The following is a 16,269-nucleotide window of genomic DNA, read 5'->3' as shown; positions in this document are numbered from 1 at the left end:
AGCAGAGGGCCTAACTTGGGGCTTGATCCCAGGACCCTGGGATCATGACCTGAGCTGAAGGCAGATGCTTAACTGACTGAGCCACCCAGTAGCCTTATTATATTTCTTATGATGACCTGTGATCAGTGATTAAGACTTGCTGAAAGCTCAGATGTACATTGCTTTTTTTTGACATCATACTTTTGCACACTTAATAGACTACAGTATGATGTAAACTTAACATTTACATGCATGAGGAAACTAACAAAATCATCTGACTTACTTTATTGCAATGTTTGCTTTATTGTGGTGGTCTGGAACCCAGTCTACAGTATCTCCAAGGTATGCCTGTATAAATTCTAAAACAGGAGGACTTTAAAAAAATAACAAGTCTATATCACACCTAAGAATGTGTAATAATTCTTCAATATTGTCACTGTTCAAAGGGTTTACTAGAGTAGAGCTGGGGGACAGGCCAGAGCCAAGTTCAAGATGCCATCCTCCCAGAATACTCGTTGCTGTAATGGTTTGGTTTTCAAACACTAAGAAATACATTTTATGTGGCACCTCAGTTCAATCATGCCTACATGTATGAGAAACAACTACTGCACAAAACAATACTTGCGTTCCCCATTTGGGCTGTACCCTTCCCCTTCTCCTTTCCCTTTCTTTCTCCCAGTCTTCTGATGTTGGCTGCAACCCACTACACTGATTTCACATTACACTATAGTTCTATTATTTGCACTTCAAAAGCCATACTATAAAGCCAACTTCTGAGTATTAAATTAGCTGAAAAGGTCTGAGATGAGTTTTGATGCCACTTTTGAAAGAAGGGGCAGAGAAACAGCATTTTGTCTTCTGTGTGCCTGGTGTCACATGCCAAACCATTCCCTGTTCAGTTCATTCCCATCCTGAGCCTTTCATTTATCTGTACTGTTTGTAACTCTTCCTATGCTAGAGACCATTTCAGACGAGATCGGGTGCGTTCAGGGTGGTATGGCCGTAGACTAGAGACCACTTCAGCTCAAGAGCTTAAGAGCTTTCTAAGAGTCAGCACGAAATATCTGAGACCTCACAGCCAGTTTCTTCTATTTGAAGGTACACTGGTATCTCTATTTCTGCTTGGAATTTCAGTATCTGCTTTGAACAATGTAACAGTCAAATACACTTATGTACAAGCTCTTACCAAAATGTGGACTACCACCCATCTTCCTGAATTACTGAAGATTGAGAATTAATCAACAAGTAGAAACAACTCCAAAGGTGAAAACAAATAGCATTTACCTCTTTGAGGATAAATTCTGCTGATAGCAGCCTTCTCTTCAGAAATATAAACTATAATCTGAGGTTCAAGTGAAACAAGTAATGAGCTATCAAACCAAATTCCATGAAAAAATAAACTCCTACGCCATTATCAAGTCCAGCCAAGACCTTGGCCTATCTATCTTGAAGGACCTGCCTCCATGTAGCATGTATTTAATACACTTCAGGAACTGGTTCCTTGGTTTCTGACCTTCAAAGAAAGGAAAGACACTCATCTTGTGTACTTTAAAAGAGCTTTATTTAGTATATAATCTCCGTACAGTTCAGTACAACAAACTATAAAAGCTCTTTGTAAGATTTTACCCAGAGGATGTTAAATACAGAAAGTCAATTGCCAGTTGCCACAAGAAAGCAAGCCGCTCTCATCTTGAAAGTTTTTTCCAACAACAGATAAGCACTCTCTTCTGGGCCAAAAGGTTGTCATATATAAAGCATTTGGGAGCATATTAACCAAGATACATGATCTGAGAATGTTTTAATGTCTTCCTATTAATTCCAAGGTTTAAATGAAATTTTAAAAATGGAGTATTTCTATGTTAACTCAGGTAGGTTTTTGCCCAAGATGAACTAAAATTGGTACATCTTAGACAAAGTTCCCGTGGAATCAGAATACACATTTTTAGTTAATTGTGAAGAAAAGATGCAGACCAGAGGAAGTATCTACATCTGCCCTTGCCCTACCTCACACACGCGCGCACATGCACGCACATCCACACACACACCCCTAGCTGACCTCACAAAGTTCAAGAAAATAATCTCTAAGTGGACAACAGATGGCCTAGATAACACCTAATTATGCTCCTGGCTCATATATCTGAAATGAATCCCTATTTCTTAAGTCTGTAATAAAAGACTAACTGAAACCTTTCAACTGTAGTAGAACCTCTATTAGCCACTGTGATCACAATCAGCCATTTAATGAAATCATTTAATGAAGTAAGTAGATTCAAGTAGGGAATCATAACTTTAAATGTATAGTTGTCCATTCATTTGCTATTCTGCTGCGAAGCCAAGGTCTTTCCTTTGCAATAAGGGTTCAATGGTTCCAGTTCTATGCTTGCATAAATCCTACTAGTAATATGATGGTACATTTTAATACCTCTGGTCAGTCTAGATATTTTTAAAGGTGGAGTGAGTACTTTAATCTATGAAGCAATCAAAGCTCAGAAATTTTCTTGAATTTTATGTTTTCCCAGTATTTTAGAATTTTCCCAACCACTCCTAATTTATTTAAAAGCAATTTTTAGTAGCCACTCAACCTTTATCAAACCTGACCAAAGCATTCCAGTTAATGTTCACAGAAACCGCTTTTTGCAGCCCTATTTCCTAGGTTTGTATTGAACTGTGTCCTCACAACAAGGAGAACTGGCACAGAGCAGTTGGCACGGGCACAGAGCACACAGGAGGGAGCCCGGGCAGGAGGGGGCACAGGGAGCGGCCTGGTCAGTCAGCTCACAGGAGGGATGGAGACTGCCGGGGAATGTGGTGAGTCACGTAAGCAGAGGACTGTTAAGAGCACTTATTGTACTTCGAGGTTCTTCTGAACGCTAACTCTGAAGCAAAATCAAGTGGTTATTCTAACCACAAAAAAAAACACCCAAAAACCAGCCACAATTTGAGGCTATTACCAAATATGACCACAGCTGCAGAGATCTGTGTGGTGGGGAGCAAAGGCCCCGGTGGTGCGCTCTGGCTTGGTGGCAGGCCAGGAGTCAGTTACTCTTCCTCTTTCCTCCCATGGACTCCAACAAGAAGGTCATAAAAGAGAAACTGATGAGCACGAAGAATGTTTAACATGATTTGTTGACAGACCTGGTCATCAGAAAAGAAAAATGCTCTACACGGTCACAGTGTCTTGGAAAGAGTGTATGCATGGATTCTGTCTTGCAAGATTTTTTTTTTTTTTGGCACTTTATATTTTTCACTGAAGACTCAACACTCAATGTCTTGGCAACAGTGGCACCTAAACTAGGAGAGAAAGATTCCTGTGTGCCATCAAGGCGGAGATGATCAGCATACAAATTTAAGTACATGTTTCTTATACTGAGGCTCCGTATACTCAAATGCTTAGACTAGTGCATCTAGAAATAGTTGAAATAAAACAGAAATCTATCAAGAAGGTAATAGAGGACTTGAAAAACAAAACTACGTGGTCTAACATGTACCTTACATGTGCTTCATTTCAACTAAGAGTAAGGCACTCGCTGAAGGATGAACTGACCCATGCTGTCAGCCACACCAGGCATGCATCATTACTGGCTTAATTACAGTTTTAGTACTGATTAAAGTGTTTTATTATTGTATTATCCTAAACTGCAGTGGTCTCCAACCTTATTACAGGATACAGGAAAGACATAATTCAGGAGTTTCAGCTGCATAATCTAGTAACCTAGCCAGTGTCAATTTTTTTTTTTAATTTAAATAAGTTTTGATAAAAAAGCCGAGTATCCTGGAGTCCAACATGACAGTGTAATATTTCTTTTTGAATACTGTTTATTAAGTAGTAACTGAATATGAAATAATTTGAACATGTGATATATCTATTTTGATGTCTAGGGTAATATACTTCCCTACAACTGCAAGGAGAAACCTTTACATCATTTCCAACTGGCAAGAACAGGGGAGAAAGTTAATTTCATTAGCCATCTTGATTTAATTAAATGTGCAATATGCTTTTATCAGCAACTTTTACATGTCCCCCTCATTAGAAATTAATTATAAAAGCAATTATCAAAAAATTTTTGAACAGGTATACACGATCCTCTTTGTTGTTTACAAATAAGCATGACTTAGAGGCACTTGGTTACCTTTTAGTAAGAAAAGGAATCACACTACCCAGGTCCTCACAGTAAGATTGGAGACCACAAATCAAATTGGTATGAAAATGCTCTCTGCCAAAAATACTGTATTAGTGAATTAGTAAGATAGACCATTTTAAAAATATTCAGACTTTGCAAGGGTCTAGGCTGTAAAAAATACAAAGGCTAAAAACAAAAAGTTTAGAAAATATTGCAAACCCAGTAAATTTAAATGAGTAAGAAATGAAGAAAAATTTTCTTACTTGCAGGATAGGCTAGACAGTATCAATAGATTTTAAAATAACACTAAACAGTAACAAAACCTGCATGGCTACATCACATTTCTACTCCTTTCATGACTTACAATAAGGAATTTGTCACACTTTTCTATATCCAGCATTAAAACATGCACCCGCATGCACGTACACACACACACACACACACACACACACAAAACACATATACTGAAGTGCTAAACTTTACATTTCAGACAGTGCGCAACGAAAAGTTTTAGATATATACAAAGACCCAACATGATTTAAAAAAAAAATTAAAAGCATGACAGTTGGAAAACATTATAAAATTTTTAGGTGAAACAGGATGATAAGGAGCTTTTTAAAAAGCTACCCACTGGTCTTCACTAGTGAAACAACACTAAAGAATTTAATTATGCATCCCCTTAATTCGATTCTACCCTAACTGTCTGAAGTCAATTAACAGTATTTCAATCCTGAACAGCTTCTGGATTTCTACCATGATGTGTGGCTGTTCAGGCCACCGTGGCCCACTTAGTGTTCTCCCTAGCAATGAGACTCTAGACCACTCCTAGGAAGTTGAGAACGTTTAGGCTAAAGAACATTAATGAAACAAGATAAAAAAGACAGAAGCTTGTGTAAGTAACTTTCAAGGACGGTAACGCTTGTGTAAACATCTCTACAACTTACTCATATCACAGCTTTGTGGTACAGGCTACAGGCTACCTAACGACATATGAAATGTTACTGCTGAGTTTCATTAGGATGGACTTCACGTATCAAAAATAGAGGTGGAACAGAGAGCTTGGTTACTTGTTTCTCGATAGCTTGTAAACGTGGAATGTTTTGTTCTGGAACACTCTGGTGAAGTATGCTGTGTAGGACGGCAGGTTCCTCTTTATCTCTTCACAGAAGCGAGGGTGGCCTGCAAGTTTCAAATCAGGATCGTTCTCTCCTGGGCCATCCATCATCTAAAGCCAAAACAAAACCAAATGCAATTTGGGGGCAAAAATCATATTTATAGGAGACAAGAGAAGTAGGAATAGGTGTTGCGTTTCTTTGAGAGTGATATGTTAGGTGAACGTATATTCTATTATTTCAATGTCGGTGGCTACTGAAAGATCATCGGGTCCACCTCTTCCCCTTCGGAAGTATAAATCAAAGCTCAGGAGGGGAGCTGGGTATCACATGATGATCACCTTTAACGGCAAAGCTAGAAGTAGAACCTGGATCTCCTCGTTCTTAGGAATGTACCACACTGTTGCTCTCACAAAAATGAAGTACAGAGAAGAATGACTATGACCAGAGGAAGTCCTCCAACTCATTAGATGGCCTAGTTGGAAAAAATTTATACATGGATCAAAATTTAAATGCAGGTCTTTGGTCTCTTATACTCTTAGGGACTGTTATTTTCCTTGGGCAAATATTTGAATCTTACGTTCTTGTTCCTCCAGGTTTACTGAGGTGTAACTGGTGAATCAGACTGTGCACAGTTAAGGGCTACAACCTGATGGTCTGATACACGTATACATGGTGAGATGATCACCACAGTCAAGTTGAGGAACACATCGTGCTGGTCAAAGGACACACAGGCAGTCATTAGCCAACTGAGTCCCGCGCCTCTAACGGACAGCACAGGGACGAAAGGTAAGAGCCCTGGAACCACACGCTTGAAACCTGCCATGAGAGGAGATCTCAAGTGTTCTGAATCTCCAATTCTGTACAATCAACTGTTTTTGTTTTTTTGAGATTTAGGCCAGGTATATCATTTTTTTTCCAATTCACTTTTTTAAAGTATCTGTCAGCTTTTATACCAAATAGTTACAGCACACGTCACCTCTTAAAGGGAGGAAATCTTCTGCTTGTGCTAATCTGAGAGCTGGCATAGCTCCAAGAACATTTTCCTGAGGAGGAGGAGGGAGAGATAGCTTGCTCTGCTCTGGAGTGGAGGCTTGGCTACAGAAAGCCATCTTTGTGGCATTGTGCCCGTGGACAAAGGAGACAATGACAGGAGCAGCGGCTGGAAGGGAGCCCTGCTGTCACAGTCCCACGCACGTGCCAGCCAAAATGCTGCTTTGGAGCATAGGTTTTAAAAGGTTGAGGTTTTGGTTTTCATTTTAACAGCAAAGCCTTAAAAAATGGGCTTTCTGCAGAACCTCGGGTCACAAATCAGCTAAAGACAGAGCTGCTCTATTTGACAGGAGTTTGGAGCCTGAAGCCCCCTCATCTGTCCCCTCACCAGCCCTCACGGCCATCACTGAAGTGCCAGAGCCTGGAGTCCCATAGGGCGCGGTGAAGCTGGGTACTTGGTTCATGACCTCGTTCTGTCACGTATAGAGGTGCGGATTGGACCTCCGTCTCCAGAAGCCCCGCCCAGAACAAGGGGACAGGCTTACATGCCCGTTGGCGATGTCCAGCAGGTCCCGCAGACGGCAGCCTCGCTGGTGCCTTCGCTCGTAGCAGATGCTGTCTTCCAGAATGACGTAGTCAGCGCCAAAGGACCTCAGGAGGGCATGCACGTCCTCCGGGGACCTCTTCGCATAAATCTGATAAACCTGCAAGACGAGACAAGAAGGGAAGAGGAAGAAATACCACTCAACTGCCAGGAAGCTACTGGAGGGGGATCTGACGTGGTAGCGTCCCACAGGGGTTGAGTCGAAGACCCAGACACTCTTCCCACGCGGCACCTCACTCGTCCACAGGCCTGTGGTGTGGGCTTGCCGGAAGAACATGGCCATTACTCAGCCTTGCGAAAAGGAAGAGTGCGTCATGCTGAATGCATCTGGATCTAGAACGTGTCACTGGGAGTTACCGATCGCAGGTGCCAACTCGAAGGCTGCTTCCCGGAGGAAAGCACGCGGTGGAGTAAGACACGCTCTCTACCTTTAAAAAGATCTTTGGACGAGAGGGGCCCCTGGACATGATGGCACAGGCTGGGGTAACTACGCCTGTAAGGAGCGCCGGCCTGCGACCATTGCAGCTGGGGAGAAGGACCCCCAGAGTCCGGGGCCAGGCTGCCCTCCGCTGGAGCAGCAGGAGGCCCCACACTTCTCTCTCTCGTCCCTCCTGGAGCGAGAACAACTTGCGGCCCGCAGCGGCGGTTCAGCGGGAGCGCGTCCTTCCCGCTCATCACCAGCGTCACATCCCTCGTGCGAAGACACAGACGGCGTGCGCCCCGTGTTCTGTGGCTTGGCATGGGAAGAGGCTAGGGGTCTTGCATGTGTGCAAGGTAGGGCTGCCGACTCCCTTCCCACACACTGATTTCTAAAGACGTGTCTGTGACTGAGGAGACGGGGTGCCGAGGGCCACAGAGCCGCACAGATGGGCGCTCCGCTGGGGAGGGTCTGCCTCTGCTGCCGACGCTGCGGGGCTGGCCATCCTTGCCAGAGTTCAGCCGCGGCCTCATGCTGACAGTGTTCCTGGGACTTGAAGGTCACAGCCGCAGAAGGGCACCAGGACCTTCAGGATGTCAGTTTTGTGAGAGAACAACCCTGGGTCCCCAGACACGGGTGGGGTCCTGGAGGTGGTGGCGTGCAGGAGCCCTGTGACCTGCCCTGGCTTCTCTGCCCCTCCCCTGAGGCCCAGCCACACAGGCCACTTCCCCACTGAACTCTGGGTCTGGGAGCCAGGGACCCTCCCTGCTTCCTCCAACTAACCTGGGGTGATCTCGAACACTTGCACCAACTGAAAAATTCCCATTTTTGTAGGAGTCTAGGTTCAGATATTCTCATAAAATCCAGGGGATTTAGTAAAAATCATGAGCTTTTAGGCTAGCTAAATCTCAAGCCAAAATAAGACTTTTCAGCAAATTTTCAGCTACTAAGATAGAAGTGACGGATAAAAAAACATTAAATAGTTGGAAGCCACCGCTGGGAAGACTGAGGGAAACAGGTGGCCTCCTGCAGCGCTGACTGGAACATGACTGGTGCCGTCTGTCCAGACAGTGACTTAGGACCGTCTGTCTCACTCAGAGACGGACGCCCATGCTCTCTGCCCCGGCACATCCACGTATGCACATTTACCATCAGGAACATTGTTTATAAAACTGCCAAAGACAGGCAAACAACCCCAACTGTTAAATAAAATATGCTACATCTGCATAACACAATTTCTGTAGGTTTAAAAACAAGAAAGCTGTTAATATACTGATCTGGAATGAGGGTAAAATACAAGAGACAAAGAAACCAAGATGCTGTGTGTGACTTGTCCATAAAGCGGGGGAAGAATATGAATATGGGGTGTGTGTGTGTGTGTGTGTGTGTGTGTGTGTGTGTGTGTGTACACATTTGTATACGCATAAAATCCCCATGGAAAGATATACAACAAACCGGTAACACTATCGTCTCCTGTGAGGGGAGCCAGCAGCTGGCGGAGGGCTGGGGTGTAGACTTTTCACCAAGAAGACTTTGGTTTATTCTGAAGTTTGAACTGTATGGCCATATTACCAATTAATGCGTGTGTGCATACACACACACACACACAACGGTCCATAAAATAAGTGACCAGGGTGCCCCCACTCCTTTTCCTTCCCTCGCTGAGTCAAGAGCTGAGAGCTTTGCTCTCAAATGTTCTTTCTGGTACTTCGCAAGCTGTTTTTCTTCTGTGATTCCTCTAACTAAGAGGAACGTATCTGGATGCCTCTAGTGGACGTGGGGCAGGGCAAACCCTAGACTCCAGAGCCGCCAGCCCGAGGGGCTTCAGGCCCGACTCGCCCTGAGCAGCTACAAGGGAGGAAAGGCCGCCAGGCCCTCACCGCTTTGGTCCGCTCCCTCAGGCTGTTGTCTTCGTAGTGTGGGTGGTTGGTCAAGGTCCTTCCGGTGCACAGCTTGACTCCTGCCAGCAGCTGCATGCTCCCAGCAAACACGGCCTTCCGGGGGGTGTTAGAGCTGGAAGATTTCAAGAGTCTGAATTAGCCTCCCGGCTAAGATCTCCTCACAGACAACAACAAACACAACATCACACTCCCAGAACCACGGGGCTGCTGCTTCAGAAATGGCTGAGACTTCAGGGAAAATGCAGGAGGCCCCTGGGCATTTGCGCTCAAACTGTACGGAACTTCTCCTATCTGTTTTTGACAACAGTTGGGAGACTTCTCCTTCACTGTTTTGCTGGCTTTACTCTGAAAACGAATGGTCTTAGGATGTGGCCATCTCCTGGCTGGAAATCTGCCAGGCTAAATCCCATAATCTTGTCCTGCTCTGGCCCGCGAGGGGCAGATTCTGACAAAAAAGAATTTAGAAGACTTCGTGTTTTGTATTAAACTTAACGAAAGGGCTGCCGAGAGTGAAACAAATCAGAAGGCCAGAAACTGCAGCTGATCGTAAGTCAATTCCAACTTGTTTTTGTTTAAGACCACAAAAAAGATCCCAGATATTATGAAAAATTACTTTCCAGGGAAAAAAAAAAGAATTCATAAAAAGAAAAGAACACAGAGGATTCTGAAAAAGCTAGTAATTTATTACTCAATACGGGGATATGCATAATTCCTGATGTGGAAACTCAAGTATTTCCTTAGTCCCAGATGAATGCCTAAGGAACGTGGGCGCTCTCACATTATTAAATCGTGACCTCGCTCTCCATGTGCCACGAAGCTGCAGCTCTCGGCCTCCCTGGGGGATGTGAGGGACAAGGGTGGAGATTGAAGGAAAAGACTCCCTGGCTACAGTAAGAGCATTTTTCCTTCCCCCCCCTGGAAAGGAAGAATCTTAGTAGTTGATTTTAATTCCATATTTTTGGGAACCTGGGAGTCCCTTTGCAAATGAACAAGGTGTCAGTTTACTGTGAAGGACATGTGTGCCCTTCTACAGATCCTCCTCGATGCGGCGTGTCCTCAGAGGCCCACTGAGAACACCAAGGGCCACATGTGTCCTTCCAGTGCTAAGAGGATCCTTGGTCTGCCAGGGAGAGTTAAAAGATGGAGAGAGTTTTGAGAAGGAGTCTCACTGAACTTATTAAAACTCAACATGCTCTGTAGAAAGGCCATCCTCCTCAGCATTTTTGGAGATCAGGGCAGAAACTTACTGAGGCGCTATGTTTCTAAGAGAGGCCACCATCAAATTCCCCTGTGGCAGAAGGATGGTCATGTACGTCGGCGTAATGCTAAGACTATGGTATGAATGTCATCCAACAAAGGCCTTAGGGTGCTTATGGGTAAGATACCCTACAGTTCAAGTCACAAATAATGTACTTGAAGACCTCAGGATCCTTTTTCTAACAATGACACTCCCAGTCAGCTGGATTTCAAGGAGCTTTCTCAATGATGACACATAATTCACGCCAGAGCCTACGGTGTGGATTCTGAGAGAAAACAGTTTCCAGTGCGGTTGGCCGTGCTGGGTAGGTTGTGAGCACTCTAACTAGCAGACCCCGGTGAGCTCAAGAGTAAACGGATATCTACTCTGTCCCTCTGAACTGGCAATTTACAGGGAATTCTTGACATCTGCCCCATGGAGTCGGGGGGACACAAGGGTTTCAATGACAACACGTGAAGGTGTAGTGCTCCTTAGCGCGAGGTTTTACAAATACTTAATTTAACTCAACTGGCACTTCCTAAACACTTGGTCTGGGCCGCCCTCATCATAGCATGCCAGAACTGCCAAGGAGAGTTAGCGCGGGCAAATACTAATTCAAGAAAATGTCAATGTTTTCCCTACTTCCACCCACAGTTTTTCGTTTTGTATGCTCCTAACTGGCTTAAATGATTCCACCACAATAAATAATGCGATAATGCCACATACTAAATAATGCCCCAAAGTGGCTGTCTTTGGGGCTCACTGGCCTGAACAGACGTAGAATGCAGGAAGGAGTGAAGCCTGGTCTCCCCGTCTGGCGGAGCATGCGGTAGCGGTGAAAGCTAACCGTGGCTGCGCTATCCTGGTTTCTATGGACTATCTGCCTAGAGGGTCCCTCGCTGGCCTTTCTGCACAAGTGACAAACCCGGCGGCTGAGCTGAGGGCAGCCATTCAGATCTTCAGACTGCCTTCGCATCCCCATTTTGGATTAGAACAGGAGTCCCCATCAGGGCGATGCACAGAGCTGTTTCTAGCATATACCTGTCTTATAACTGTGGCGGACACGGATGACTACTGTCTATTCATGGCTCAAGACCAAGGTCTCATCTTCCTCCCTGACTCTGATCATACTACTTGGATGACTCACACAGTTCACAAAGGTTTCAAATGTCCGGAGTCCTGAACTGCTTGCTGGGGAGTCACAAAGTTATTCTTTATTCAGTCAAACCATAGCACTGACAGCCTACTGTGTGCTGGGCTCACTAGTGGGGAGTCTGGGTGGCTCAGTGGGTTAAAGCCTCTGCCTTCGGCTCAGGTCATGATCCCAGGATCGAACCCCGAACTGGGCTCTCTGCTCAGCAGGAGCCTGCTTTCCTCTCTCTCCCTACCTGCCTCTCTGCCTACTTGTGATCTCTGTCAAATAAATAAAATCTTAAAAAAAAAAAAAAAAGGCAGCTCACTAGCTAATAAGCAAGCAGAGCCTGACGCAGCTCCCACTATGGGCAAGCACTTCCGAATAAAGAAGGGTTAGTCTGGCATGTATTTACTAGTGATTTCTGTGGGCCGTTAGCTATCCTGGAAACAAGACCCACCAGACAAGGTCCAACCATGGCAAATCTTGCCTCTCTCCTCTGGGAGCTCTAAGAGCACCTGAGTGTCCCCTCCCCCACAGCGGGTGCAGACCCTGGGAGAGCTGGGTGATGGGTCCCAAGGCTGCTGAGAGGCCTTGAGGGAAAAATGAAATAATCTGCACTCATTTGCGACATGTTTTAATGTTTGGGCTCATTAAAAGAGTCAGAAAGTTTGAAAGTAATGTGATCTGCTTCAACTGTTGGTACAACAATCTTCTGGATTGTTAACAGTCTTTCCCTAAGGTCCTTGGTTTCATTTTAAAGTAGCAAAATACAAGTATCCTAGTGCCTATAAAATGAAGCAGAAAGAATACTTCTTTGAAAACTACTGACTTCCAAGCATAGCAGAGATGATGTTTATTCGTTCTCTTCTGCTGACTTCGTTTTATATGCTAGCCCCGTGCTAAATCTGGGACATTTCACTGCTACTTTAAATATTTAAGTTTACCCGTAAAGCAAACGCAAAGTAAAACAAACAAGCGAAGTGGAACAAAATGAAAAACAATCACACATTTTCTGAACTTTAAGAAAACCCTAGATTCACGGTGTTTTATATTTTCTGTGGTAAACTTAGCCGGCAAAGGGGAAAGGCATCCTTTGTCCTTAACTTAAAATATGCAGTATGGCAGGTGTGATGCTGGCTGGTCTTCCTTCTCAGATACTTCCGCTCACACGGTCTGTGGTCTGTGTCTAAAGTAGCTAATGTGCTTTTAACCACTGAATGACACTTCTCTATTATAGAAAAACAAAGCAATTTTTACCAATGTTTGAACAAATGATGTATAAAATGAAAAGATAATTTGTTTTTATAGCTCTCTGCCAAGCTCTATAGCAGGCTGCCCAACTTGCAAACAATTTATTCTGTAAGAAATGTCACTAAATAATGACAAGGACTCACAGGTCAAACGGATTTACATTACATAATTTAAATGTCATTCCAGGGAGACCTGATGGCATTTTGAACAAATAATCTCATTTATTTTTGAAGCTCTAAGCTTCAACAAGTTAATTACTGTTGAACTAATGGGTAAACTGAGCATTATAATATAATGTGTGAACATTTGCTTTATCTACACTTCAAAAATTTATAGAATTATGCAAATACCACAAAATGATTCATTAAATATAAAAGAGGCTTATAGGCATTTAAGGTCTGAACTTAACCTTCATCATATTTAAAATATCCGGTAATTCCTTATGTTTTGATAAAATGCTAAGGAAGTCTGGGCCATTTTCTTCATCCTATTGAGAAAATATTGTATATGTGGGCTTCATCACTGAAAAGAGACTGCTAGTGAAAAATCTTCTAAAGCCCTGTAGTTAAAATATCACATCTCAAAATATTCAAATCTGTTGGAAGTGTCTTAATTGCACAACATCAGAGAAGAATTTCAGGAACCAAGTCTGAAACACTCAGAGGTCACAAAGGAACGAGGTATGAAGCCTGCCGTTGTGGCGTTCGGTCCCATGTACTTCCTAGTCACACAGAAAGCCCAATAAGGCTCTGGGCTCACTGAAAGGGATACCAGAATGTGGAAAAAAAAAAAAAAAGCCAACATACCAGGTTTTTAGTCTTTGTATTTGGGAAACATCAGCAAAAAGGAGTTAATATGAACACGGGCACTCAAATCTGGGGGGAGCAACAGGCGACCTGCCCATGGAAGGGGTGGTGGGAGCGGCCTCCCAGACCTTCCAGGGAAGGTTCTGAGGCTGGCTGAGACAACATGTCCTCGCTAATTAACGAGAGACTGAATCTCAAAGTGTTCTTAATTTTATACTTAAATTTAAATCTCTACTCTAGGGGTGCCGGGGTGGCTTAGTCGGTTGAGTATCTGACTCCTGATTTCAGCTCAGGTCATGATCTCAGGGTCAGGAGATGGAGCCCTGTGTCAGGCTCCACACCCAACATGGAGCCTAGGATTCTCTCTCTCCTTCTGCCCTTCTTCCCACCTCTTTCTTTCCCTCTTTAAAAAAAAAAAAAGGCCACCCCATTTGCACGTTCATCATCATGTCCTATATATATAGCTGGTGCTCAGTAATGAGCTGCTCCATTGTACTCATAAGTAGATGAGTTCAGAGAGAACTCCATGTATCAAGGCATTCAATATTTTCACAGAAATCGAATCCCTCCAGGATGGCCCCTCTGCTATTAAGAAGTGGTATCCTAAGAAGTGGTATCCAAATGCCCTTTATCTTCCGCGGAGGACATCTGGTTAGCCGATAGAAGGTCATACCCGAGCCCCTCCAAAAGAAAAGAATGAAGTCTTGCTGAGATGATGGAATCTTTCAACTTACCCTCCAACCCCGAGAAGCCCAAGTGAACAGTGGGCAAGACCTAATCTCCCAATGGACGCTCAGGGTCCCTGGCGCACAAGAGCGATGTCTAAGGCAGGCGTTACAGTGGGTCTGCCCCAGCGCTAAGCACACAAAGCAGAGGCCGGGACATGGCGGGTGAGCTTCCTCCTAACACTTCCCGAGGGAGGTGCCCTGCGCTGTCATGGACGGTCACTGGAGGTTCGCCTACAGTTTCTGCAGGTCACTGTTTCTCATCCTGACTCATCTTCAAGGGCAGCCATCCTGGGATGGAGGGTGCCTCACGGCCGGCACCGCGGCGGCTGCACACCGGGTGGAGAGGGGGAGGCATTCCTTCCTCACTGACACAGCTGGGTCCCCACGGGAGGCCTGGGGGCTGCCCTGAGACAATGCCAGAGTTTCAGAAACATGCCACGTATCCTCAGGCCTGTTCTCCAGCCCAGCTCCGCCCTACTCGTGTGACAGGCACGTGTGACTGATAAAAGTACTAAGATGAAAGCTGAAGGTCATATTTTATATTTCAAAAGCAGAAGAAATCAAGGCGAGTAAAAAGAATATTAAGTATATTCCCTTGTGTTTGGAACGGAAGGCGACAGACCAGAGCTGATTTAAATGTTGATTTAAACAAATACATTTTGTGTCTAAATAGACCCTATCCTGGCATATATTCATCATCACTTAGCTTATTTCGCGAACATGCCCAGCAGCTATATTTTGCAAAAACAATAATTTGGATTTGAAGAATTTTAAGAGGAAAACAAGCAGGAGTAGATCACAACAGAACCAACATTTTGGAACAATACAAAGCTTTCCAATTGCTGAGGATTTTTTAAAAAGTAAAAAGAAAATGTCTCCACACAGAGGGAGGACCACGTTAATGAGAGGAGAAAGCAGGGAACAAAGATCGCTTTCCCAAATGAGAGAAATAGCAGACTAGCAGACAGTCTTCTTTATACCTGGGGTATAATCTCTCATCCACAATTTTTCAGAACCAGAAATGTCACTTTAAATAATCTTCTGTGAGGACAGGCATGGAAATAGAGGCTCTGTGGTGAGTACACCCAGGCCGACACTGCCAAACACAACCAGGGATCTGCTAGGATGTATGCTGACCGACACTACGACTCACTCCCCTACGACTGGGGAGTGGAGGTGGGCTGCTTACAGCAACGACTGAGGTAGATCTGCCAGAGCCGCCGGCTTCGGGATTCTACCAGAAAGCAGGTGCCCTGCACATTCGTATTGACAGTACAATTTCAAAAACAGAAAATATCAGCCTCACCTTCAGATGTATGTGTCATAAATTTCCAGCTGACTATACTTAATGCAAAAGTAATTAGCTTTTCTTTATACGAATAACCCTCTTTCCCCATACACAATAAATACTGAAGGAATTATTTACTCTACAATTGTCTGCCATGATTTAAAGTTAAATAAATATATAAAGACAAAGCCTGCTTTGAAATCTCAGCACAGGAAATATATGAAAGATTATACTCCCTGCATCTAGTCAGAGCCAGTCCGACATTGGGACCAAATCCACGTATATATTTTAGACATAAATCTCTATAAAAGCCACGTATTGCACTCAAGAGACCCACGCTATCAAACATTTACCATCTCTTAATACACACGCGGTGCTAAACTGTACCGGTTAGCCAACATCAGTCACAAGCAAGTGCCAATATGGCTGCTAAAATTCTAAGGGACGGAGACGGTACAGCCGATGCCTTCGGAGTACGTCACACAAGATCTGCGACATCTATTTACATGTGAGGAATTACATTGCTGCTTTTTGGTTATAAAGCAGGGAGTACAGCAGTACGGGGCACAGGAATACTGCTCTGGGTAGAAAAGTTTCTTTGTGCTGGTGGGAGGCCGGTCTCCCTAAACAGAGTTGGTCCTGACGCTGAATGCTGAGGCAAAGCAGCAGAGTGCAGGCACCGGTAAGACCCGATAC

At 44.2% G+C, this 16,269-nt stretch overlaps 1 protein-coding gene across 2 annotated transcripts in view; it reads right to left on the bottom strand.

The window, feature by feature from the left end:
* Positions 1–1,523: 1,523 nt before the first annotated feature.
* DPY19L3 (dpy-19 like C-mannosyltransferase 3) overlaps positions 1,524–16,269 on the bottom strand; it is a 69,233-nt gene continuing 54,487 nt past the window's right edge. For both annotated transcript variants that reach the window (XM_044256248.1, XM_044256249.1), the window contains exons 17-19: positions 9,108–9,240; positions 6,751–6,909; positions 1,524–5,325 (exon numbers count right to left, since the gene is read on the bottom strand). In XM_044256248.1, coding sequence (XP_044112183.1) covers positions 5,164–5,325; positions 6,751–6,909; positions 9,108–9,240 — 454 coding nt within the window. In that variant the 3' untranslated portion in view covers positions 1,524–5,163. The remainder of the gene's footprint in view (positions 5,326–6,750; positions 6,910–9,107; positions 9,241–16,269) is intronic.

Source organism: Neovison vison, chromosome 7 (genome assembly GCF_020171115.1).
Source record: "Neovison vison isolate M4711 chromosome 7, ASM_NN_V1, whole genome shotgun sequence".
In the NCBI taxonomy this organism is placed as follows: Eukaryota; Metazoa; Chordata; class Mammalia; order Carnivora; family Mustelidae; genus Neogale; species Neogale vison.
This window is presented reverse-complemented; position numbering and strand designations above follow the sequence as displayed.